The sequence below is a fragment of the Penicillium arizonense genome (assembly GCF_001773325.1).
Source record: "Penicillium arizonense strain CBS 141311 chromosome Unknown PENARI_contig002, whole genome shotgun sequence".
Classification (NCBI taxonomy): domain Eukaryota; kingdom Fungi; phylum Ascomycota; class Eurotiomycetes; order Eurotiales; family Aspergillaceae; genus Penicillium; species Penicillium arizonense.
The window spans coordinates 2262298-2286856 of NW_019173279.1; the positions used below are offsets into that span (position 1 = coordinate 2262298).

General features: G+C 50.0%; 11 protein-coding genes across 11 annotated transcripts; 6 read left to right on the top strand and 5 right to left on the bottom strand.

Moving 5' to 3' along the window:
* PENARI_c002G00258 (Nrd1 complex RNA-binding subunit) lies at positions 1-2566 on the top strand (the record flags this gene model as incomplete). The annotated part of the gene is made up of 5 exons (XM_022627150.1): positions 1-120; positions 197-442; positions 602-692; positions 780-1963; positions 2030-2566. 5 exons carry the CDS (start codon positions 1-3, stop codon positions 2564-2566), a joined length of 2178 nt encoding a protein of 725 aa, XP_022492502.1.
* A 312-nt stretch (positions 2567-2878) lies between these two features.
* On the bottom strand, positions 2879-4412 carry PENARI_c002G08088 (O-acetylhomoserine aminocarboxypropyltransferase/cysteine synthase family protein; the record flags this gene model as incomplete). Its single annotated transcript, XM_022627701.1, has 5 exons — positions 2879-2882; positions 2936-3130; positions 3184-3752; positions 3817-4315; positions 4363-4412. 5 exons carry the CDS (start codon positions 4410-4412, stop codon positions 2879-2881), a joined length of 1317 nt encoding a protein of 438 aa, XP_022492888.1.
* Positions 4413-8429: 4017 nt separating this feature from the next.
* hem13 (coproporphyrinogen oxidase) lies at positions 8430-9800 on the bottom strand (the record flags this gene model as incomplete). Its single annotated transcript, XM_022627312.1, has 2 exons — positions 8430-9539; positions 9591-9800. 2 exons carry the CDS (start codon positions 9798-9800, stop codon positions 8430-8432), a joined length of 1320 nt encoding a protein of 439 aa, XP_022492553.1.
* Positions 9801-10461: 661 nt separating this feature from the next.
* PENARI_c002G08793 (autophagy-related protein 8) lies at positions 10462-10991 on the top strand (the record flags this gene model as incomplete). The annotated part of the gene is made up of 3 exons (XM_022627750.1): positions 10462-10551; positions 10664-10896; positions 10958-10991. The coding sequence occupies 3 exons, from the start codon at positions 10462-10464 to the stop codon at positions 10989-10991; spliced, it is 357 nt and encodes a 118-aa protein (XP_022492794.1).
* A 1030-nt stretch (positions 10992-12021) lies between these two features.
* On the top strand, positions 12022-13241 carry PENARI_c002G01587 (putative mitochondrial GTP/GDP transporter Ggc1; the record flags this gene model as incomplete). The annotated part of the gene is made up of 6 exons (XM_022627238.1): positions 12022-12106; positions 12163-12200; positions 12262-12303; positions 12362-12475; positions 12539-12672; positions 12728-13241. 6 exons carry the CDS (start codon positions 12022-12024, stop codon positions 13239-13241), a joined length of 927 nt encoding a protein of 308 aa, XP_022492212.1.
* Positions 13242-13636: 395 nt separating this feature from the next.
* On the bottom strand, positions 13637-16263 carry PENARI_c002G04670 (putative microtubule binding protein HOOK3; the record flags this gene model as incomplete). The annotated part of the gene is made up of 7 exons (XM_022627457.1): positions 13637-13822; positions 13888-13983; positions 14050-14429; positions 14486-14598; positions 14648-14724; positions 14775-14835; positions 14888-16263. The coding sequence occupies 7 exons, from the start codon at positions 16261-16263 to the stop codon at positions 13637-13639; spliced, it is 2289 nt and encodes a 762-aa protein (XP_022492828.1).
* A 386-nt stretch (positions 16264-16649) lies between these two features.
* Positions 16650-17172, bottom strand: PENARI_c002G01787 (uncharacterized protein; the record flags this gene model as incomplete). The annotated part of the gene is made up of 4 exons (XM_022627257.1): positions 16650-16785; positions 16880-16889; positions 16946-16970; positions 17029-17172. 4 exons carry the CDS (start codon positions 17170-17172, stop codon positions 16650-16652), a joined length of 315 nt encoding a protein of 104 aa, XP_022492620.1.
* A 725-nt stretch (positions 17173-17897) lies between these two features.
* PENARI_c002G08539 (putative mRNA cleavage factor complex component Pcf11) lies at positions 17898-19958 on the top strand (the record flags this gene model as incomplete). Its single annotated transcript, XM_022627729.1, has 5 exons — positions 17898-18062; positions 18111-18518; positions 18569-19441; positions 19496-19858; positions 19908-19958. 5 exons carry the CDS (start codon positions 17898-17900, stop codon positions 19956-19958), a joined length of 1860 nt encoding a protein of 619 aa, XP_022492879.1.
* A 285-nt stretch (positions 19959-20243) lies between these two features.
* Positions 20244-21570, top strand: PENARI_c002G03172 (Gfo/Idh/MocA family protein; the record flags this gene model as incomplete). The annotated part of the gene is made up of 4 exons (XM_022627348.1): positions 20244-20277; positions 20327-20347; positions 20404-20934; positions 20999-21570. 4 exons carry the CDS (start codon positions 20244-20246, stop codon positions 21568-21570), a joined length of 1158 nt encoding a protein of 385 aa, XP_022492590.1.
* Positions 21571-21888: 318 nt separating this feature from the next.
* On the bottom strand, positions 21889-22843 carry adk1 (adenylate kinase ADK1; the record flags this gene model as incomplete). The annotated part of the gene is made up of 4 exons (XM_022627551.1): positions 21889-22294; positions 22354-22508; positions 22570-22622; positions 22684-22843. 4 exons carry the CDS (start codon positions 22841-22843, stop codon positions 21889-21891), a joined length of 774 nt encoding a protein of 257 aa, XP_022492458.1.
* A 486-nt stretch (positions 22844-23329) lies between these two features.
* rpn8 (proteasome regulatory particle lid subunit RPN8) lies at positions 23330-24518 on the top strand (the record flags this gene model as incomplete). Its single annotated transcript, XM_022627770.1, has 3 exons — positions 23330-23513; positions 23582-23853; positions 23922-24518. 3 exons carry the CDS (start codon positions 23330-23332, stop codon positions 24516-24518), a joined length of 1053 nt encoding a protein of 350 aa, XP_022492633.1.
* Positions 24519-24559: the final 41 nt, after the last annotated feature.

Below are 24559 nucleotides of genomic sequence, written 5' to 3' on the forward strand. Positions count from 1 at the left end.
ATGTCGTCCGCGGTAGCAGAACTGGAGAATATTCTCCAATCCATGCTGGCTCTCAAGCCTCCTGGTGTATCGGGCTCCAAGATCGGTAGCATCACATCCTTGTGCACTGCCAACGTGCAGGTACGCTTTTCCCGTTTGGTCGATATTTCGTTCCATTCAGCCCCCAACTTCCGGAAACACGCTAATTGTCCTGCAGAATGAATCAGTTCTCATCCAGAAAATCTACACCCACTTCAAGAAGGCACCGGGCTCCCACAAGTTGGGCGTGCTCTATGTCGTAGACTCAGTAACTCGACAATGGGTAGATGCTGCTCGCAAGGCTGGTCAGGTTCCTGGAAGCGAGGCACCAGACGGAACCTTTGCCGCTGGAGTCAAGCGTGTCACCGATCTGCTGCCTGTCCTGATGACCGACATCATTAACAATGCTCCGCAAGATCAAAAGGTAAGCAATAGATCTGTATCTGATATCCTTACGCTGCAGCCTTGGCGGGGACCAAGAACCTTTGTATAGAAATGCACCGTTGCCCCATGTCTTCAGCCCTGAAGATCGCCAAGGCGTGGACTTTTTGAACAGTCGGCTCACGTATTATCATCCCTTTAGGAGAAGATCAAGAAGCTAGTTGATATCTGGGAGCGTGGAGGCACATTCCCGGCGCCCATGCTGAGCTCTTTCAACGAGAAATTGAACGCAAGTAAGTCAATCGCACTGGGACCATTGTCGTTGTCGCACTCATGTGCTCCGTCTTGTTTTCGTCTGATCTCATCTAACATTTCATTAGCTGTCGAGTCGCACACCCCCGAAGGCTCGCCTGCCCCCAACGCGAACCCACTGGGCGTTCCGCAACAGCCCGCCGCACCGGACACCTCGAGCATCCTGAAGGCATTGGCGGATATGGCGAAGCAAAACACTGCGGCTCCTGCGGCACCATCGGCCCCTGCTCCGGCCAATCCTATGGCTTCCTTCAACGCCGCCGCAGCCATGCCCGCTGCGTCATCCACCGATTCGTCTTCTCAGGCTTCTGCTGCCCTGAACCCATACGGCGCAGCCGCCGGCCCCATGAACCCCTTTGCGGCGATGGGAGCTGTCGCTCAGAACCCGGTTATCCCGCCTCAGAGCCAGACTGGAACTCCTAACCCCATGGCCGCTGCCAATCCGTTGGCCGCGTTGATGCCTCAGACTGCGCAACAGCCGGCCATGGACCCGGCCGCGATGGCCCAGCAATTCCAGCTTCTTCAAATGCTTGCTGCTCAGGGTGTTCCCCAGGACCAGTGGGCCACTGCCTTGCAGCTCCTCAGCATGAGCAGCACCACAAATGGTATGGGTGCTATGCCTCCCGCTGGACAGATGCCTGCCATTCCTGGATTCCCCCAGATGCCTGGCCAGAACGTCGGCGGCTGGGGTCGCCCTGACTCTCAGAACCGTGATGACCGAGGCCGCGAATTCCCTCGTTCCCCTCCCACTGGATACCGTCGTCGTTCGCGCTCCCCTGGCTGGGACAGACGTCGTACTGCCTCGCCCCCTCGTCGTCGTGAGAGCCCTGTGTATGGAGAATATCATGGTGACTCCCCCGGTCGTCGTGGCGGAGACCCCCGTGATGCGCGTGGTCGTCGTGGCAATGAGTATCGCCAGCGCAGCCCTCCTGGCCGTGGTGGTCGTCGTCGCTCGCCTTCGCCTGCTCGTAGCAAGGATCCTAACCTGCCACCCCCCGGTCCCAAGTTCATTGAGTGGGACTACTCGATTGGCCAGGGTGTAATCAAGGTGTTGAGCCGAACCCTCTTTGTTGGCGGTGTCACCTCATCGGAGGCCCACCTGCGCCAGCTGTTTGGCCAGTTTGGAATCGTTCAGACATGCATTGTTAACGTGGACAAGCGCCACGCGTTTATCAAGATGATCAGCCGTGGTGACGCGATGAGTGCTCGCGATGGAATGGAATCATACCGGACTGGAGATATGCAACTTAGGGTAAGTTTAGCGTTTGCTCCACACACGAAAGGAGAGATCATGTTTACTGACTTTTTTCGAATATAGACTCGGTGGGGTGTCGGCTTTGGCCCCCGCGACTGCAGCGACTACCAAACTGGCGTTAGCATAATTCCAATTGAACGCTTGACTGAGGCTGATCGGAAATGGATGCTCACCGCCGAGTACGGCGGAACTGGAGGACGTCCCATTGAATCGGGAATGATTGTCGAGGAACCTGATATTGAAATCGGCGCTGGTGTCTCTTCTAAGGCTATCAGCCGTCGCATCGCAACTGACACTGGCGGCAAGCGTGGTCCTATCTCGACACGCGACAACCGCTTTGGCGGTCACCCTGGTGGAGGTGGTGGTGGTGGTGGTGGCGGTGGTCGCCGTGATCGTGATGGATACGGCGGTGGCCCCAACATGGGTGATGGCGCCGTCGACCAGGGCCAGACCATGAACAACCCTGCAGTCCCTCCTGCTGTTCCTGCCTATGGTTTCAACTTCGCCAGTATGCCTATGCTGCCTCCTGGCTTCATGATGGGTGGTGCGCAGGGTGGTTCCATGCCCGGCGCTCAACCCCCGAATGGTCAGGGCAACTAAGCATTTTTCTTATCTCATTCCATGCGTGCATATCTTGCATAAGGTCCAGGATTGCGCGAGGGGCAAAAGGCGTTGGAGGATTGGAAATTTTTCGAGCGAGCTTTTACGGGAGGTTATCGTGATCTGCGGTTTTATTCTTATTAATTCTATCCTTGCATGTCCCGAAGGCTTCATTACAATTCACATACGTTAGTTAGCAGGAAATACACTTCTTGAACTTGTTTCAACTCTGTGGCCATCGTAGGACTAGGCTTTACAACGTGTTTACATATTGAGCTTTCATTTTATCGTGTATATTGACCGAATAAAGGTCTAGCTTTGTAGTTCGTCTCTTCTCGTGTTTTCTTGCAATAGCATCCAGCTGCTCACGCGGTACGATCCGGTAGAGCCTTCGAAACGCGGAATGACTGCTCAAAGTCGGCAATGATGTCGTCAATGTACTCTGTGCCAACCGAGATACGGATTCCATCCTCGGTAACACCGGAATCACGACGTTCCTGCTCTGAGAGCTGCTCGTGGGTCGTAGACCAGGGGTGAATAGCAAGAGTCTTGGAATCGCCAACACTGCAATAGGTCAGTGACATCCTCAAAATAACGGAAATGGGATAGCATCATACTTGGCAAGGTTCGAAATCAGCTTGAAGTTATCAACGACCTGCGCACCAGCAGCCGCACCACCTTTAATACCAACAGATAAGACACCACCAAATCCACGCTTCAGATACTTCTTCGCAAGATCATGGTTGGGATGACTTTCCAACCCAGGATACGAAACCCAGCTAACATTCTCATTCTTTTGAAGCCATTTAGCCAGGGCAGTCGCATTGCTGGCATGACGCTCACACCGCAAACTAAGAGTCTCCAGACCCAGAATGAGTTGCTGCGCTGCGAACGGGTTCAGGGCTGATCCAAGATCCCGTAGGATCTCGACGCGCACTCGGATAGCATAGGCGACAGAGCCAAATGTCTCCCAGAATTTCAGCCCATGGTAGCCCTCTGAGGGCTCGATGAACTGCGGGAATCTGGCGCCGTTCTTGCCCCAGTCGAACTTACCGCTATCGATTACCACGCCGGCGATGGTGGTACCATGACCACCGATCCACTTCGTTGCACTGTGCACGACGATGTCGGCGCCGTAGTCGATTGGGCGGATGAAGTAGCCGCCTGCGCCAAAGGTGTTGTCCACCTAGACGGAAAATGATGGTAAGAATTTGTTTCTTCGCGCTCGAATACATACTACATGTACATACCACAACGGGAACACCCTTTTCGTGTGCAACCTTGGCAATAGCTTCAAGATCAGGAACATTATAACGCGGATTTCCAATACTCTCAAGGAAGACAGCCTTCGTGCGGTCATCAATCGCAGCAGCAATATCCTCGGGCTTATCACCTTGGACAAACTTGGTATTGATACCAAGGCGCGGGAACATAACCTTGAATTGGTTATAAGTGCCACCGTACAAGTTGCTAGTAGAGACAATGTTGTCGCCAGCATGAGCTAGGGCCGAAATGGCCATGAATTGGGCTGCCTGGCCGGAGGAGGCTGCAACGGCGGCGACACCACCCTCCAGAGCTGCAATTCGCTTCTCAAAGACATCTACTGTCGGGTTCATGATGCGGCTGTAGATGTTGCCGAACTCCTTGAGGCCAAAGAGCCGAGCGCCATGGGCCGAGTCGTTGAAGACATACGAGCTGGTCGCGTAGATTGGAACCGCGCGGGAGTTTGTGGCCGCGTCAGGCTCGTGGCTTCCTTACTTAGTTATGCCTTCATCGCGTCTGAATTGGTTACTTACCCGGCGTGCAACTGTAGCGTGTCGAAGTGGAGATTTTGGGGATTGGACATGGTGCGGGGAAGTTCGTCGGAACTAGTACTTTTTCATGTACAGCACTAATGGTAACAGACTCTCAGTCCTATTGTCGGATGGCTTTATAGGAGATAAATGCAAATCTCAGGAATTGAGGGCAAAATTGAGGAAAGAGGGGAGTCAAAGGGGATGGCGGGGAAGTATATTGCGTGATCGACTGCATTTATGTTCCTTGGCCTCGTGTTTTTTACTCCAAGCTCGCGTTTGCTTTTTGCCTAGGTAAGGTTTGATCCGGTTTCTCCAATTCAGTGGTTGGAGCATAGTACCAGCTTCATGTTCTATGCTGATAATTGGTGGGCATTTCCTGGTGGGTTCGTAGTGATCTCTGATTATTAGTAGTACAGAATTACTCGTTTTTACTTTTTTCTTTTCCCTTTTTAATCTTCCTCTTTTCCTACAGCCGCCTATGACTGTCCTATATCACGAGTATCTGCCCTGTTCTATTGGGTCTGCTCCCTTTCTCCTCCCCGTGCTCGGTCTTGGATGGTGGTTTATAGCATTTATTCTGGTTTTCCCTGATGCGGGTAAAATTTGAAATGTATCCTGGAAACAACTTCATGTGCTTCATGCGGACAAGGATTTTGTTACTGGAGTACAGCTGGCAGCTTTGTACTATGCAAAATATAACTTATATTTGGCTTTTGCTATAAGGTTGTATCGTAATCTACACCCAAGCATGCTTTGACTCAATCCTACCTGTGTGTCTTTTCTTTTTGGTTCGATCTTGTATACATGCTAGGTCAATATGTTGGTCACCAGGAGGGGATGATTATATGATACTGGGTGAAGCGCTCAGTTAAGCATTGGCGAATATATACATAGGTCTCATCATCTTAACACAATACCATCAAATAACGCCTACTTTTAGTACCGAGTGCGAAACATCGGATACTGCTGCTGTTTTTGATTTGTTAACTTGTAAATATCATACCTTAAACGAAAGATTGTTAGTTAGAACAGGTATTATGGGGTTAAGGCACCGTTTTCCCGTTTCCCATGCGTCGTCCGCTCATGTAGTCAAAGGTGGCCGGACTTTCCATCGAATAGGCAAGATGGCCGAGTTGGTCTAAGGCGTCAGGTTAAGGTCCACCTTAACTCCCAACTGTTACAGCAGTTTCCTGATCTACGTTTGTAGGCGTGGGTTCGAATCCCACTCTTGTCATTTCTTTTTTCAGTTTTGGTTTTTTGCTATTTTATTTTATAAAACCGCCGGCCCACCCAACCCAGCTGGTCTGAAATTTTCATTGCACGGTCTACATTAGTTCGCCGTGTACGCATACACCGGTGTAGTTGTTTACACATCTATATACTGCCAGTCAGACCAAGCCGAATAACCGAATAGACCACAAAGGTGCGCGGCGCATCGATCTAAGCGTGATGTGCTTGCGCTTTATAGGTTTTGACATTCACGAGCGCTTAGAAACTGGGCCTACGCCAGAGACCATTCAGGAAGTTGGGGACGAGAGATGCATGTTAAATTCTGACTAGCTTCTACGGTGTTGAGTGGAGTAGCTCCCCCCTGCGATAGAAAACGAGTCAAGACAATGAATGGCGTGCCAATCGTAGACCAGTCTCAAGTTACGACACTGGAGGAGGCTAATGAGTGTCTAGAAAGGTTGCTTCCGATGCACTCATCGCCTCTAGAATATAGTCTTTCCGACAAGCTAGCCGATTTATATTCACCCCGAACGCTTAAGGGCTGAAGTCGGAATCTCCAGGAGGCACCGTTGAGAGCGGATAGCCAGCCAGCAGCAGCGACACTTGCAAAGTGAGCATACCGTCGTTGAGTGACTTCTGGACATCTGCTTTTGCTAGCTCTCTAGTTTAGCCCAAGGCTACTTTACAGTGCTCGTCGGTTATGTCATATCCCAGGGGAGCAATAACCATGCCTTGTTTTGAATAAGCCGTCTGAAATTTTAGTGTGACACCGCCTATAAAACCCTGTGAGCGGTATTTTTCGATTCAGCTGTTCGTCGCCCGATACCCACACGGCTGAACCCAAGAAGCTCTCCTAGGTTTGATAGCTTGATACTCTGAGCTAATATAAAGCGAGTAAGAATCTTGATCTCAGACTTGATGATGTATGGAAAATAAGCATACAGCGTATTTGAGAAAATCCTGTTCAGAGACAAGGATATATAGAATATCAGAAAGACCCCTGTCTCCTTATACACGCCACCAGTTGAGTCAAAATATTGTGATATTGGTTGAGCCTCGTGATTCTCGATGTGATTTGGCACCTTTCGCCACAAATGCTATCTATATTAAGGATTTGAGTCTAAAACATATCCTAGATCCTCTTAGCCACTACTAAGCAGCACGATATCTCTAGCTTGCTCACTTTAGCCTATACGGAAATTGTATAAAGCGAGCCACGTGAGCCTCGTGGCCCTTCCCCGATCTAGCTGCTGCCCGGTCCCAAGAAGAAGTTCAGTTCGCGGTATAGTCGTGATGGTTGAATTGGGTCTTCTTCGTTCTTTACTGGATGGATTAACTTGCTATGAGTAGAGCGTACCGGATTGGTGCCACAGCCTAAGCTGATCCGGCGGCAGGATGCTAACTTGATTTGACCATAGCACTAAGCAGTCTATCGAATATTAGCAACTTAAACCATATGAATCTCCGAACTGTGTTGGGAATTAATAATTCCTACGGTTTGACCAGTACGGTTACGTGACAGTTGAGGTTAATCGGGGCGTATTGGGATCAAACTAGTCGGTTGGATTATATAGTCAAAAGTGGATGACAATCCTATTCAATAGGCAAGATGGCCGAGTTGGTCTAAGGCGTCAGGTTAAGGTCCACCTTAACTCCCAACTGTTACAGCAGTTTCCTGATCTACGTTTGTAGGCGTGGGTTCGAATCCCACTCTTGTCATATTTTCTTTTGTTTTTGCTTATTTAAACAGCACAACTAACTAACCTATGGTTACGTGAAAAATATATATATATATATTTCTTTTTCACTTGCAAGGTTTGTGTTGAATATAGAATGAGGGGAGCACGCAAACGGGGGGATATGCGGCGGTTAGAAAATGGTTACTGATAATCGATATCATCCTTCCTTCGTATACATAATTTTGATATAAGGTTATTTTTGTTGCCGTATACTAGTAATTTCTGCCGTAGGGTTTGGACTAGTATCTATTGATGCCAGGTTCATAGGTGTGAGGGTATATCCTTACATGATATATGCTATTAGGGTAATATACGACATTCTTCTACATGACATGCTTATTTTACTTGAAGTTTAATTTGCTTGACCTCTCTCTTCGTCTATTCACGTACCGTACCGCTCCTAGTCATATAACCTACAATAATACAAATAATGCTGCTATATATAGGAGCTCTAGAATATCAAGAAAAGGATAGCATACAATGACTTATTAGCCTATTATATACATTACTCTTATACTGCATGGTCTTATCCTATCGATACTTAGCGAATAATACTTCATAAATGCCATAAGAAGAAATAAAAGAAGAGCAAACTGCCACAGATAGATAATAAATAAGCTTCACGGTACGTACGGTCGGTGGATAAGGCGACGAGTAAAAAAAAAGTGACAAGAGTGGGATTCGAACCCACGCCTACAAACGTAGATCAGGAAACTGTTGTAACAGTTGGGAGTTAAGGTGGACCTTAACCTGACGCCTTAGACCAACTCGGCCATCTTGCCTATTCGATGGTAGCATCACAACTTTTGGCTACATAAGCGAAGAAAACACCGACCGGAACAATTTTGATATAACACCGGATATACGTACGGAATTCTTCCAGTTTTCCTGTTCACTGGAAATTTTATCCCCATGGTTATCTGATATCTTTTTTACATATATTGGATGGGCTTGCGGTTTATTGACCAATAATTATTCACATTTAAAACCGAAACATCTGTCAGGTAGTATACATCAAGCACAGTCATATATAGCCATGTCCCCCAAACCAAGAACACAAAATAGTACAATATGTATCAAACATGGCAGATGAATCACTCATGCCCACTGTCGAGGGTGTCGCAGCACATCCATAATTTCCTTCTCGCGAGTCTTGTCCTCTGCCAGCTCTTCGTCCTCTCCCACTGCCATGTTTTCTGTCCGTGTGCCAGAGACTGGATCCATATAGGCCCAGCTGGCAGTTCGAGGAAGACTCATCAAAATACTCTCAATACGGGCGTTCGGTGTGCGCAAGCCAAAGCTGGTTCCGCGGTCATAGACAAGGTTAAACTCCACGTAGCGACCACGGCGAAGTTGCTGCCACTCCTTTTGCTCTGGAGTATACAGCATGTCCTTCCGTCGCTCAATGATAGGAACATAGGACGGGAGGAAAGATGCTAAGCCATCAGAGATGAAAGAGAACAGTGTCTCCTGGGGGTTGGAAGATGACCCAGCGGAGGTTTGAAGGAAGTTGGCGTCGAGGTCATCGAAGAAAATGCCACCAACACCACGGCACTCGCCACGATGGGGAATATAGAAATACTTGTCGCACCAGGCCTTGAACTTGGGATAGTATGTGGCATCGTGGCGGTCGCATGTATCCTTGATGGTCTTGTGGAAGTGCTGAGCATCCTCGGGGAAGAGGTAAGTCGGAGTCAGATCCGTGCCTCCTCCGAACCACCAGTTCTTGTCCCCGTTAATAGGGTCTTTAGGATCCGAGGTCTCGAAGTATCGGTAGTTGAGATGCACCGTCGGGGCCATAGGGTTGTGGGGATGCAAGACAAGCGACAGACCAGCAGCGAAGAAATCCAGCGAATCCACGTCGGAACCGACAAACGACTTGTGGTCGGCACGCATTTTCTCAATGGCAGGCCGGGGCAATTGCCCATACACCACAGAGACATTCACGCCTGCCTTCTCAAAGACGTTACCGTCCTGGAGTACACAAGAAATGCCGCCGCCACCATTGGGACGCGTCCATGTATCTGTCTTGAATTGTGTTCCATCAATTCTGGCTAGTTCCTCGATAATCTTCTGTTGATGGTCCTTGATGAGCTTTTCCATTCGTAACCGCATCGGCGAGGACTCGTTGATGGCGGATGATTGTTTGAGGGCCTCATCTATTTCGACCATGGAAGGGGATTCGAGTTCAGTGACTTCTTCGTTCATCTAGTGGACATGTTAGTGTTTTCTATGCCGCAGAGGAAGCAGTGATACTACCATCGAGTAAATGATTGCGCCAATGAACGGCACGCCAACGGCGAGCCGCAAGTAGGGTCTCCAAACAGTGAAGGGCTTTGGTTGGCGGGACTTCTGTTCAATAGAATATCCGCGGAACGACGGCCCAATACGACGACCAGCAATGCGCGTGTTGCGCGTGGACAACTGAGCCAGCGACCTCCGCAGAGGTGTGTATGATCGGGTGGACATTTTTGCAACGAGATCAACTGCGCAATTGGCTATTGCCGGCGCAATACTTCTGCGAGATGATTGAGATTGGTGATTATACACTCAATTCCTTGGACAAGAAGTGAGGAAAGGGACTGGGAGAATTCCAGGTTAAATAGGAACATGCAACTTTGGTTCAAATCGTACGACATCCTAGTGCTGGGTTTGTGCTGTTTGCCTGGATGAGATAAGCACGATAAGCCGGCCCCGGGGAGCTAAGGCAGCAGTACATAGGTAGTGGCAGTAGTAGCAGTTATGCCAGTACCAATAGTATGATATAAATTAGACATTTTTGTTTGCATAGGCTGGCATCAAAGACCTTAAAAATACGACACTGTATGTTTACTGTTTGTCCACGTGAGACATGAAAGGCATCTGATTTCTGCCGCGTGACATGACTCACCGCCCCTGGATCCCGTGATGGTATTACCGTAACGTCAGCGGGGGAGTCACCTTGTCATCCTCTATCACCCCTCTTCATCTCTCTCTCCTCTTTCTGCTTCTGCAGGCAACTTCATATCTAAAGCTTCCCACCAAGAGGCCATTACGACCACCGAACTTCCATCAGGGCTCCCTGGTACCTTGATCTTACTTACTCTCCACCCGACCCGCTCTCACTTATCAACCCGCCTTATCAGTCACGATGCGCTCCAAGTTCAAGGACGAGCACCCCTTCGAGAAGCGAAAGGCTGAGGCCGAGCGCATTCGCCAGAAATACGCTGACCGCATTCCTGTAAGTTTCTTGACCGCACAAATGGGGATTACATCCGGAGGTTGCTGGTTGCTGCAACCAACACCCCGGTCCTCACCGCTTGTTCGGCAGCTAACGGATTATCAATCTACAGGTCATCTGCGAGAAGGTTGAGAAATCGGACATTGCCACCATCGATAAGAAGAAGTATCTAGTGCCTGCCGACCTCACCGTAGGGCAGTTTGTCTATGTGATCCGCAAGCGCATAAAGCTTTCTCCCGAGAAGGCCATCTTCATCTTCGTGGATGAGGTTCTTCCTCCAACAGCTGCGCTCATGAGCAGCATCTACGAAGAGCACAAGGATGAAGATGGCTTTTTGTACATCACGTATGTTTTTCCCTTTCTCTCCTTTCTATTTTTGATGAAATCATATTGACATAACGGGTAGATACTCCGGCGAGAACACTTTCGGTGACCTTTAGAGGTTGTCCAGTCTCTCTCACTCGCTCTGCTGTTTAGCTATGACCAGTTTCATCGATGGAGGAACGGGCAGGCGAGAAGACATTTGCAACCTTGGGGATTCTGGTCTTAGGTCACTCTGGCGTTTAATTCGGTGTTCTCTGCGCATTTTCTTTTTTTCACCTTTGCTTGACAACTATGCTCTACTAGCTGCAAACACAATCATTACGGAACTTTTCTGGTTGTGGTATCAACTCTGGGTCTTTTGCCATTTTCTTTTGGGGTTTCTGTCGCGTTGAAGAATCAACCCAGAAAACCAACCACAAATCAGGCTAGCGAGCACAGAAATATGGATCGCTTCCAAGCAATGATTTAGCCAGCAAATATCTAATCCAATCGATGTACCCTAGAGTCGTAGACAATAAAGTTAGAAGATACCCCAGGCCACTATACCCAGCGGATTTACTCCACGGGGGATTATCCTTAGCGGCCTATAGGGATCTGACTTAATCTGGGCCTAAACGCCTATAGCCTCAGCACTGAGACTGACATTGGGGTCCAAGCCGTACGGACTTTTATCTCTTATTTCGTGCGGCGTAGAAACTTAGAAGTTGTTGACATCTATCGTGATCATCATGCGCTAACGTGACGAAGTTCAATCAAGAGAGAACACCGTCCCCAAACATGCCTACTCAAAACGCAGTACAAGCCATTGTAGATAGAAGACTCAAGATATGCAATTACTTTGTTATAACCTGAAGACAACCTTTTCTCGCCTGGATCTGTTCTTGCAGCATACCATAAATAGGGTCAAACAGATGAACAAGCTCGAACACTCTGTGCCTCCGAGCTAGCGATGAATAATGTACGAAGTTACGAAGAAAGCATCTATATTGTGGTAACTTACATATAGGAGGACTCCGATGGCGGCCCCCGAACGGGACTAGCGCCAATCCGCTCGATTAAAATTTAACTCCGAGCACATGTTCCTGACTCCATCACTGGTGTTGTCATTCTCATTCTTTTTGGTCTTTCTTAAAAAAAATAGAAAATATGTCTCCTGCTATTGCCGCCGGTGCTGGCGCCGCCTCTAAGGATGTCAAGAAGGAGTCTGCCACTGCTCGTCTCCTTGGTTCCGGTATGTCGTCGACGTGAACATGAACCCAACCTATTGCTGACCTGCGACTCCTCTAGGCTCTGCCGGTATCGCCGAGTTGATGATCTTCCACCCCGTACGACCTATGTCCCCCGGATTCTAGAGCCATTGCGACCTGACACTGACACCTCCCACAGGTTGATACCACCGCCAAGCGATTGATGAGCAACCAGACTCGGGTGAGATTGAGATGATATGCAATTCGGATGTATCTGTCGCTGACTGCGCTCTTCACAGATCACCAATGCTACCGCTTTCAAGGAGGTCGTCTTCAAGGAGTACGCCAACGCTTCTGTCGCCCGCAAGTTCACCTCTCTGTTCCCCGGTCTTGGTTACGCCGCCGGTTACAAGGTTTGTGACTCCTCTGGATCCAACATGGAGGGGCATACAGCTTACATGATTCTGAATCCCTAGGTTCTTCAGCGTATCTACAAGTACGGTGGTCAGCCTTTCGCACGCGACTACCTGGCCCAGCACCACGGCGCCGACTTCGATAAGGCCTTCGGCAAGGGTACAGGCAAGGCTATTATGCACGCCACTGCTGGAAGGTAAGACGGATTGGATTATTGGACGAGGAATTTTGTTACTAACTCAATCAACCAGTTTGATCGGTATTGGAGAGATCGTCCTCCTCCCTCTCGATGTGCTGAAGATTAAGCGTCAGACCAACCCCGAGGCCTTCCGTGGCCGTGGCCTTTTCAGGATTATCGCTGATGAGGGTATGGGTCTTTACCGCGGCGCTGGCTGGACTGCCGCCCGTAACGCCCCTGGCTCTTTTGCTCTCTTCGGTGGTTCCGCCTTCGCCAAGGAGTACATCTACAAACTGAGCGACTACAACGCCGCCAGCTGGGGCCAGAACTTTGTCGCCTCCGTCTGCGGTGCCAGTGCCTCCCTGGTTGTCTCCGCTCCGCTGGACGTGATCAAAACCCGTATTCAGAACCGCAACTTCGAGCACCCCGAGTCTGGCTTCAAGATTGTCTCGAAGATGCTCAAGCACGAGGGCCCCACCAGTTTCTTCAAGGGCTTGACCCCCAAGCTGCTGATGACTGGTCCCAAGCTGGTCTTCAGCTTCTGGCTGGCACAGACTTTGATTCCCGCTTTCGGTCAAGTTGTATAGAGACTTCTGTTTCATAATTGTTGCAAGATCCCCCCATTTTCTCTCTTCTTTTCGGACTAGGTCAATTCCCCAGGCCGTTTTTGTATTTCTCATAGACATGTTTATTTTCCCACGGGGGTCTACCTAGCTTATATTTCCGGAATGCGACGAACTCACTCTACTTACTACAACATGGACAAATTGTGTACAATTGTGCAAGATAATATCAACTTATAAAAAGAGGTGTAATGAATTCTATTTCTGTTCAAATGACATGGATTCTATTGCTCATATAGGCGCAAATGACCACAAGAAGAAGGGATGTATGGTGGGAATATCAACATAAAAACCAATGTAACAATGAAAAAGGCGCAACTGTAAATGTAAAAGCATGTCTCTCGGGTTTATACGGCATTCTATTGACCGGCAACAGCACTTCTTTGCTTTGCTAGCCAGCCCTTGGAGTCTCCTGTGCTGGCTCCATGTCGATATCGTGATACTGTCATGTTGTTGTTCTGCCATCGGCTCTGAAGGTGATACCAAGCCGAGCCTACGAGGCTCAGTTCTCGCGCTTGGCTATCAATAATCTTCTGGAGTTCAAGCTAAAGAACAACATTAGCATACTGCTATAGACCGGCGGAGAAAGGGGCATTGATTAGCGACTTACCTCTCTTTCTTTGGGAATACCATCGTCCAGGTTCTCTTCGTAGTTCTTCATACGCTCACGCAGCGACTTGACGAGTTCGTTTTGTTGCTGGATATACTATACGCCCAAGCGCAGGTTAGCACACCGGATATCAAGGAGCATTGATGAGAGTAAAGGACTGACCTCTGCACGTTGAGCAAGTCTCTCAACATTCTTCTCCAGTACTCCAGCGCACTGTTTCAAGAGGTCGAAGCTCGATTTCTGGGGTACCTCCCCGCCTTCGTTGTGAGTCTCAAACTCGCCTAGGAGCATCTGCATCTCTTTCATCACTTCTTGGTCCTCAGAGCTGATTTCGCTTTGCTTGTTGTCGAGCATCTTGCGCAGCTCCTCTCGCTCTGCGCAAACTTCGCGCACTAGAGTTTGGCTAGCATCGACCTCGGCCTCCAAGTGATGGACATTATGGGTGAGACTATCCCAATCACCCCGAAGTTTCGTCAATTCAGCTGAGTTGTGCTCTTCCAGGCCGCGAAGCATGTCGATTTGCTCTTTGTTGACAAGGCCAACTTTGAGATTGTAAGCAATGGGTACTTAGAAGGGCACGAAGTAATGGCTGACTTACGTTCGGCCTGTGTATCTGAAAGGTCCTTTTTGGCTATTTCCAAGGTATCTTGGACCTCTGCAATCTTTTTGAGGGCCCCAGTGTAATTCTCGTAGAGTTTCCAGTACTCGTCACTGTAGAAAAGGTTAGAAATATCACACAAAGAAACGCTTATGGTATTACCTCTGTGTAGAATTGGCGCGTGCCAGCTGCACAGACGCAGCAAAGCTCCCAGAGAAGCCTTCTGCGTGGGATTCCGGCTGATAATGGTCAGTCTCAACCGAATATAGTAAGTAGATAGTTGACTTACGGCAGTCGAAGGTGCCTTGAGGGAATCCATTTCCCGCTTCAGGTCATCATTCTCAGATTTGCTGTAAAATGGTTAGCATCAGACAAGAAGCCAAAGGTAACTTATATACATACAGCTGAGATTCTTTGACACCGATGGCCTCAAAGTCCTTATGTAATGTTCCTTGCATCTTCGGTGTCTCAGAGCCAGGAGACGGACTGCCTGGCAAGCCGTCCATTTCTCCGAGGCGCTCACGTAGTTCGCTGATCAAAGCATCGTCCCTTTCATGCTGTTCGTCTGCACTTTGCAGTCGTTCTGTTAGAGCGTGGTTGTTGAACTCAAGCTGTTTCTTGAGGTTTTGGATCTCGTTGCATTCCTGCTCAATGCGTGGCAGAAGCTTGCGATATTCCTCCAATTCCACATCGCGCTCTGAGGACCATCGCTGCTGCGAGTCTGAATCCTTCAGTTGTTGCTGAATGTCTTTGATCTGATTCTTGAGAGTCTGGTTCTCTTTCTCGAAGTCTTGGCTGGCTTGCAGCTTCTGGCGGTATTTCTCAGCCGCGTTAGCCTTGCGCGCAAGCTGATCCTTCTCAGTCCGGAGCTCATCATAGTCATCTTGTAGTTTCTGATAGCGTTGGTTCTTGACCCGCAAGGACTCGACTGTCATCCGAAGACTGTCAATCTCGTCTTGTGCGGCGGTCAATTTCGCTTCTTGGGACGCAATGAGATCATCCTGCTGACGAGTTTTGCTTTCCAATGCCTTTGCATTGAACCCGACATCGCCCTTTCCAGATTTCAATGTGACAAGCCGGTCCTCGGTGGAAGCAAGGCGGTTTTGGAGGGTATCGTTGTTTTCTTGGAGACGCGCCAGGCGGTTGTGCAAGTCCTCCAGTGCCTTCTCCAGCTCCTTTTTCTCGTGTGTCAGGCGATCGTTCTCCGCAAGAACCTTTCCCACGCGCTCTTCGAACTGCAGTTCGAGGTCCACGGGACGATCGCGTTTGGCCAAGTCTTCCCGGAGCTCATCTGCAGCGTCCATCGGTTCATGTTGGCCATTATGCGCCTCCTCGATTATATCTTTGAGTCCCTCTTGTGTTGAAGTGCTTAGTTCCTGGAGGGTTTGCACGTATGTTCCAGCGTTCGGGGAGCTGATAGCCGCGATCAGGAGAAGCTTCAGCAGCTTGTTCGTCTCCTTGCCGGACGACTTTTCGGCAATCGCTTCGAGATCAGGCGACGGATCGAGGCCGGAGGGTAAGGTGTCATCGTTTTGGTGCCGAATGTAGTTGAGTAAAAGCTTGTGGATGTGCTTCAAGTTCTGCCACTTGGCCACCCAATGGTCGGATGGGTTGCGCTCTGGGATCTCCTCGAGGAAATACTGAGGGTCAATGTCCTGGAGGATTTCCCATAGGATAATCCCATCGGTCAATTCATCGGTGGCTCGGAGTGTCTTGCCCAACGAAAAGCTGTTGATCCATTCCAACAAAACCTTGGTGACCATATGTTCCGACGCCATGCTGGCGATATTGACGCGTTTCAAAGAGTCAAAAAACCCTGAGACTACAGCATCCAGACGAAGCGAGGAAGTGCCTTTGGTTTCAAGGGAGTGTCGGATCCACGCGCGTCGGGGGGTGCCAAAGGACCGAACTCGACTAGCGGGGGATGATCGTCTCCAGTCTCCAGTCTCTACGAAGTAACTCGAGTACTTTAAATCATACAATTGGGACAATAAATCCACGTTACCTAAATACCAAAATATAACGCCCTGAATCCAAGAGCCGTATAGGCAAAACCAACTCCACATAAACACCAAAACACCCTAGTTCTCAATGCTGAACCTCCATATGTCTAGAGCCAGCTCGGGCGTCAACTTCAACCCCAGTGTGTCTTAGCGCAAGATATTTAAAATGCTCCAACATCGCCCACGTAGTCTCCGTTCGCAGTAACAACTTTATCTTCCTCGATGTCCGGCTTGTACCGGGTGTCTTGTGTGGCGAGGGTCTGGAGAGCATTCACAGGAGCCTCGGCAGCGAAACCACTAGATGCATGGTTAGATATTGATGATATGTATGAATAGGCATTGCAAAGATTGTGAGGATTGCAAGAATCGTAAGAAATGACGGGGATCATACTTGATTAAATCTATAGAGAGCATCAGCATCAATGTGGTACACATCTAGAACCAGAGTGGGACTTACGGTATTCATGAGTGATAACACCACCCTAAAAGTGTCAGTAAACAATCACAACAGCCTCATGAAAGCAGAGGTGCACTGCGTACAGAAGCCACCAGAGAATCCTTGGCCTGCGTAACGACCGAGTCAGGCGTTCCCTTGGGGAAAGTCACGATGACAGACTTGAGCACTTTGGCAGCCAGCACCATGGGCAGAGCACCCAGCAGGATTACAGCAAGAGATAGCTTCATTGTGAGTATCCAAAGAATATCAAGTTGAGCAACAACCTTGAAGGGAACTGAGAAGTTGAAAGCGAAAGCGGCTGCGTCATACACAGATCACATGACCCGACAATCCCTTTCTCTTCGGCGCTTCCTACTTCTTTCGCGCCCCTCTTCGACATCTTTCCTTTAACTCTACAGCGCTGCATTCTCGTATATCCCTGTCTCTACACCCTCGCTATCCCGTTTAATTCTCAGCATCTTGGTGGTTATTTTTCCTTGGGACGCGAAACGGCACCATTTCTTCCCTCTTCCGGCGATCATTGGCTTGAAGGACGGTAGATACACAAGGTCTCTGGAAGGTCACGGGCTGGATTGGACTGAGGGCAAGCGTCATCCTTTTGTTTCAGGTTCTCGCGAAGATAGCTAGCAAGCATTTACAAGTTCCGTCTATTTCTCCATCTTGTGTTGATCGTCCAAGAGAACCTGTTCCTTGGAACGAGGACGAGGATTAAGAAGAAAAGCAAGCGATAGTTGCAACGGAGAAAAGAAGCCACCAGAGAACAATCCGAAGCGAATCCCATTGGGAGAAAAGGAAAGAAGGAAAAAAAGAGAGAGAAAAGAACAGAAGTGAGAGAGACAACTCAATTCTACAGGACCCTCGTGAACGCCTCGCAGTATCGAAGATTCTCTCGGCAACCTCTTCACAAACCCTCCCCCTCCACAAGCCCAAGTCGAATCTTCCATATCCCATCATGTCTGGTCTCATTTCTGACGAGATCGCTGAGGACTACAAGAGCTCTCTAGAGGACTTGGTCACGAACGATGCCTCCCAAATCCGCAACCTGACCGTCATCGCCAAGGAGAACACAGAATATGCACAGGCTATCTCCCGGGTCTTGGAAAATCACATTCGCTCAGTAGGTGCTCCTCTCGCGCGTAGCTTGAGATGATTCTAACCTCTGTAGATACCACCACCTCACAAGCTCCCAGCCCTCTATGTAGTCGATTCCATTGTCAAGAACATTGGTAGTCCCTATACACTCTTCCTGGGCCGAAATATGTTTCCGACCTTCATGGATGCATACTCATCGGTGGATGCGATGACTCGAAAGAAGCTGGATGAGATGCTCAACACATGGAAGCAGCCAGCCCCGGGCTCCCTCGATACTCGCCCCGTTTTCCCTCCTGAGATCACACGCAACATCGAAAGTGCCCTGATCAAGGCGCGCACTGCAGCTCTACAACAGCAACAGGCTAGAAGCCAAACGGACCTTCTTGGCCGTCGCGGAAATACAACTCCAACTGGGTGGAACAACGGCCCGTCTCAGAACATGTCTCGGCACCCCCAGTATTCCAATAACAGCCATACCTCGGTGAGACCTCTCTCGCCCTGACTCTACGTTCAAGCTAACCTGAGTTTCAGACACCTCCCATGAGCAATCGAGACATTGATCTGAATTACCTCAACCGAGACTTGGATGGGTTGATTGCTTCTGCGAGGAACGACTTTGCCAATAGTCCATTCAACCCTGCTTGTCAACAACGCTTGAAAGCGTTGCTAGATCTCCAGGGTATTCTACAGAGGCAGCAGCTAACCCAGGAACAGTTGAAACTTGTCCGCGACCAGATCTCCATGCTTGCCGCCACCAAACCACCGTCTCCCCCTAACGCTACTTCGAATGGTCCCGTAGCTCCTCCACAAATCCCTGCTCCGCCCGTGCAGCCAGTCTCGCAACCCTTTCAAAACCTGTTGAACCCCGGAACTCTCGCTGAACTGATCAAAGCTACCGCTTCGCGTCAGCACCCAACTCCTCCTCCTCAAATCCCCGCTGCGCTGCCTCAGATGCCCACTCCTCAACCAAGCAGCACTCCACAGCCAGCCGCACCGGAGAACCCTCTGATCGCGGCGTTAAGGGCGCGTGGTTTTCTACCTGGTGGTTCCACACCCCTCGTGTCTTCGAGTTCAACACCGGTTCCTGGGCCTGCACTGCCGTTCATGATGCCCAATGGCATGCGATCTACGCCTCCCGCCCTCCCCACTCAAGCACCTCCCTCCAATGGCTCATCTGGTGTTCCCATGAACACCGCGTCTATGAAAATCCCCCGACCTGGACTCATTGTCTCCCTCTATGACTCGAGGTCAAACAGATGTGGAACTTGCGGCCGTCGATTCTTTGCTACAGAGGAAGGAAAGGAGGTGAAGGCACGCCATCTGGATTGGCACTTCAAGACTAACCAGCGCATGACGGAGGCTTCCAGGCGAGCCCAGACCCGTAGCTGGTACGTCGACGAAAGGGTATGCTCATCTCTTCTTCTAGATATACCATAGTATCTTTCTAACCCTGGATAGGACTGGATCAAATCTCGCGAAGCGGGCGATGACAACGGTGCTCTGGATTCTCAGGCTACCGAAGGTGCCGAAGGCATAGATGGCAATTCCAAGCAAGAGCCCCCCAAACCCTGGATCCGGGCTCCGAACGATGCCACGCTCCGCAACACCCCATGCCCTATCTGTCAGGAGAAGTTCGAGTCGACCTGGTCTGAGGATGTTCAGGACTGGATCTGGCAAGATGCTACTAAAGTGGGAACTCGTGTATACCATGCCAGTTGTTACGCCGAAGTGACCAAAGATGGCCCTGCACCAGCGCGTAGTGCTATGCCGCAAGCGCGCACTGGCACGCCGGATTCAGTGCTGGGCAAGCGCAAAGCTGAAGTAAGTTGCAAGAGACTCTCTTACACAATTCAACGCTAACTTTGCATAGGGAAATGAGTCTCCAGGTCAAAAAACGCGTGTCAAGATGGAACAGGCTTGATTTTTGTAACATACCCACATATTTCGCATGATTCTTGCATTACATAGGGAAAATCTCCCTGGCGTTTAGCGAATTGATCTATGTTGTATTTCACACCATTGTAGCTGTATATCTGACATGACGTTGCTCTCTGTGGAATTCTGCCCCGCTCGGAGCATGTCCGGAGCTCATTTCTCCACTGATTATAAATATTCAATATAAATACGACGTTGCAACTTGCCAGGGACTCTTCAATCTTACATCTTCGGGTTCTTGTTTCTGTGTCTGTACGAAACTACACTTATCATGGCGCCGCATGTTGTTCGGTGGGGTATCATGGGTAGGCAGACGACGTTCAAGACAAGAGAATGAAGCTAACTCATTGATAGCCACTGGCTGGATCGCTGAGAGTAGGCTCACTTCAATGCCATTAGATGTATAGAAATCACCTAACCACTGCCGGCAGTGTTCACCAAGGACCTTCTCAACGACCCAACCCTCCGTGATGTCTTCGATGTAGCCCACCAAGTCGTTGCTGTCGCCTCGTCTTCCTCCAAGGCAAAGGCCGAGGAATTTATCGCAGCTAGGGGCATCACAACCGCCTGCTCCGCCTACGGCGACTACGAGTCACTCGTGGCCGATCCCAATGTCGATGTCATCTACGTCGCAACCCCACACTCCCATCACTACCAGAACGTCAGACTGATATTGGAGGCCGGCAAGAATGTTCTGTGCGAAAAGGCGTTTACCGTCAATGCTGCGCAGACTAAGATCCTAGTCGATATCGCCCGCGAGAAGAACCTCTTCTTGATGGAAGCTGTCTGGACTCGCTACTTCCCGCTCAGCATTCAGATTCGCGAGCTCATTCAGAAGGGCGAGATTGGCGAGGTGCTTCGTGTCATTGCTGATACAAGCTTTGGTGATGATGTCGAGACGAAATGGGGTACAAAGCACCGTATGGTGAACCCTGATCTGGCCGGTGGTGCTCTTTTGGACTGTAAGTTCCCAAGATGATGATATACACTTGCGCAGAATCCCTTATGCTGACTGGGAGGGTTTAGTGGGAATCTATTCTCTCACCTGGGTTTTCCAGACTCTCTACCACACTTTGCCTCGAGACCAGAGGAAGGCGCCTACTGTCTCAGCACAGGTCACTCCCTACCACCTCACCGGTGCTGATGAGTCCACCACCATGCTCTTGAATTTCCCCACAAGCACTCCTTCCAATGGCCCACACCCAAAGCAATCGCACGGTGTGGCCATGACTAACATCCGTGTTTCTACTGATCCCGACGAGAAGGGATCTGCTGGCCCTGCTATCCGGATTCAGGGCACCAAGGGTGAGATTCAGGTTCCTGGTCCGGCATTCCGCCCTGAGTCTTATCGTATTGTTCCCAAGAAGGGTGGCGGCGAGGTTCGTGAGGTCCAGTGCCCGTTCCCTAACAATGGCCACGGCATGTTCTGGGAGGCTGATGAGGTTGCACGTTGTCTCCGAGACGGCAAGAAGGAGAGTGAAGGCTTGCCATTGGACGAGAGTATTGTGATCATGGAAGTCATGGATGAGGTGCGCAAGCAGGGTGGTTTGACTTACCCTCAGAAGATCGAGTCGACTGAATACCCTGTACAGCTGTAGGAGCTGACATATACACGAGACATGTAAATACGGCTAGAAGATATCACCTTACTGAATCAAAGGTACGTATCTACGAAATAAAGAACATTGGAATGTATGCCGGTTGAGTGTATTCGGTACTCAAAGGTACACACATACTACTATACATGGCGGTCAAGGGGGATAAGTCCAGGTCTATATGTGGACAAAAACGCCAGCCAGCAAAGTGCCCCCAATTAAAGAAACCAACATAAGAAAACGGTAGGCAGCTTGACTGGCAAATTGTCCTAAATTACCCCCCAGTATCCTTTTTAAATGCAATTGAACCTCCCAAATCGTTTACTGGCGGAAGACACCGAGGATGCTCTTCCACACCTGGCCGGGCTCCTGGCTGGCATCAATGCCGCGCCAGATACCGGTCTTCTTGTAGTAGTCGACAACGGGGGTGGTCTGGGCGTGGTAGGTGGCCAAACGCTTGGTCAGAGTGTCGGCGTTGTCATCGGAACGCTGGATCAGCGGTTCGCCGGAGATGTCGTCCTTCATGTCATCCTTGGGCGGGTTGAAGATCTTGTGGTACGAACGACCGGAGGCAGGGTGAATCAGACGGCCAGTGATACGAGCCACAAGCAGAGAGTCGTCAATCTGCAGCTCAACAGCGTGCTGGAGCTTCTGTTTGCGGTCCGCGAGCATGTCGTCGAGACGCTCGGCCTGAGCGACCGTCCGGGGGAAACCATCCAGAATGAAACTGTCCCATCCATTAGTATTTTCTGGCCAAGGCTGGAGAATCACACGGGATGTACGCACCCGTTCTTGCACTCAGTGTTGTTGTCAAGCTCGCTCTTGATCATGTTGACCATGATCTCGTCGCTGACGAGACCGCCCTGGTCCATGATCTTCTTAGCCTCCTTTCCAAGGTCGGTCTTCTTCGCGACCTGTGACCGCAGCATGTCTCCAGTGGCCTAATCAAGGAGCATATTAGTGGATAGAGCTTACGCTGTGCTCAGACAAACTTCTACTTACCAGATGGCACGCGCAGTACTTTTCCTTAAGTTTGGGGGCTTGAGTACCCTTGCCTGGCAGAAACTGTCAATAACCATTGCATAATCTTTCTATTCCGTGAATTGGATGGCATACCAGCACCAGGAGGGCCCATCAGGATGATGCGCATCTGCTCGGAGACAGACTTGGGCTTGCCGCCATTGGAGAGGCGGTCCTCAAGATCGGACACCTTAGCCTCGAGCTTGTTGATGGTGTCCTTCAGACCAGAGATCACCTCTTCAGTGATGGGAGCCATTGTGAATGTGGAGAGGGGAGAGAAGGTGATGGGAGGGAAGAGAAAAGGCTTGAGTAGGCGGGAAACCGGAGAAATGGGGAAAGGGAAGAATCGCACTAAGCGCCCGAGGTTCGGAGCACGGGCGTAGTATCCGTAGCAATCCGCCATGTTAACCTGAATTACATGTTTAGATGGAATTGACTCCGGTGTTTTCTAGATATGGACATCTTTTTCTACAGAAGTATATATTTATTGTTCTTACAGAGTACAAAGTGGCCAGTTCCTGAGGAACCTTGTAAGTGGCTACGGCTGACTAAGACACTAGCCTCATGGCGCAGGCATGTGGCGCCGGAGAGCTCTCAGAGCACCTGCGCATCATCGCTTTCCATCCACATTCTCCTGTTTCGCGTTGATTTGCTATTCCATTAGGTTCTTTTTGATCTTTGAGCTTGAATCGACCTCAAAGCTTCTGAATACTTTTTATCAACCGACTCTGTCTCTTCCAACATGCCTGCCACTACGGCGGACACGCTATCCCTCGTCAACCGCTCCGTCACGGTTGCCCCGTTAGTCCTCCTCTCTGTCGCAGATCACTATGGGCGGACAGCAAAGGGTACCCGGAAACGTGTTGTGGGTGTGCTACTGGGTGAAAACACGGGCGACAATGTCCGGGTATCAAACAGTTTTGCCGGTAGGTGCAAGCTTCGATTGATTAAACCCACGTTACAGTTGAGCTGACATCTGTGTCTCTGTTTCTAGTGCCTTTCGAGGAAGATGAGAAGGATCCATCCGTGTGGTTCTTGGACCACAACTTCGTTGAGTCGATGAGAGACATGTTCAAGAAGATCAACGCCCGTGAGAAGCTAGTCGGCTGGTACCACTCGGGTCCCAAACTGCGCGCTTCGGACTTGGAGATCAATGAACTGTTCAAGAAATACACGCCCAACCCTCTGCTGGTCATTGTTGATGTGCAACCGAAGGAGGTCGGCGTGCCTACGGATGCTTACTTTGCTGTGGATGAGATCAAGGATGTGAGTTTGCGTCAATATGAAAACTATGTCGTGTCCGAATTGCTAACTGGGGGTTCTCACATTCGCAGGATGGCACAACAACCTCCCGGACATTCGTGCACACCCCATCGATAATCGAGGCCGAGGAAGCAGAGGAGATTGGTGTAGAGCACCTTCTCCGAGACATCAGGGACGTTGCAGTGGGCACACTTTCCACTCGTATCACGTCGCAGCTGCAGTCGCTGCAAGGATTGCACCTGCGGCTACGCGACATCGGCCAGTATCTCCAGAAAGTCCTCGACCGTGAACTCCCCGTCAACCACGCCATCCTGGGCAACCTCCAGGATGTCTTCAACCTCCTTCCCAACCTGTCCACTCCCCCTGCCACGCAGAAGATCAGCGGCCAAGAGCCACAGATCGAGAACAGCGAACTAGCCCGCGCTATGAGTGTCAAGACCAATGACCAATTGATGGCCATCTACATCAGCAGCTTGATCCGTGCCATTACCGCTTTCCACGACTTAATCGAGAACAAGATCCAGAACCGACAGCAACAGGAGGAGAGTGACTCGAAGCGGGAGCAGGAGAATGTGGCAAAGGGAGACAAAGACGCTAAGAAGGCCGGCTCGCCAAATGGCGAGCAGAAGGAGGAGCAGGATAGCTCCGACAAGAGCAAGAAGAACTAAGCGAATCTTAATTTCTCTTAGAACGAATTCTCATACAATTG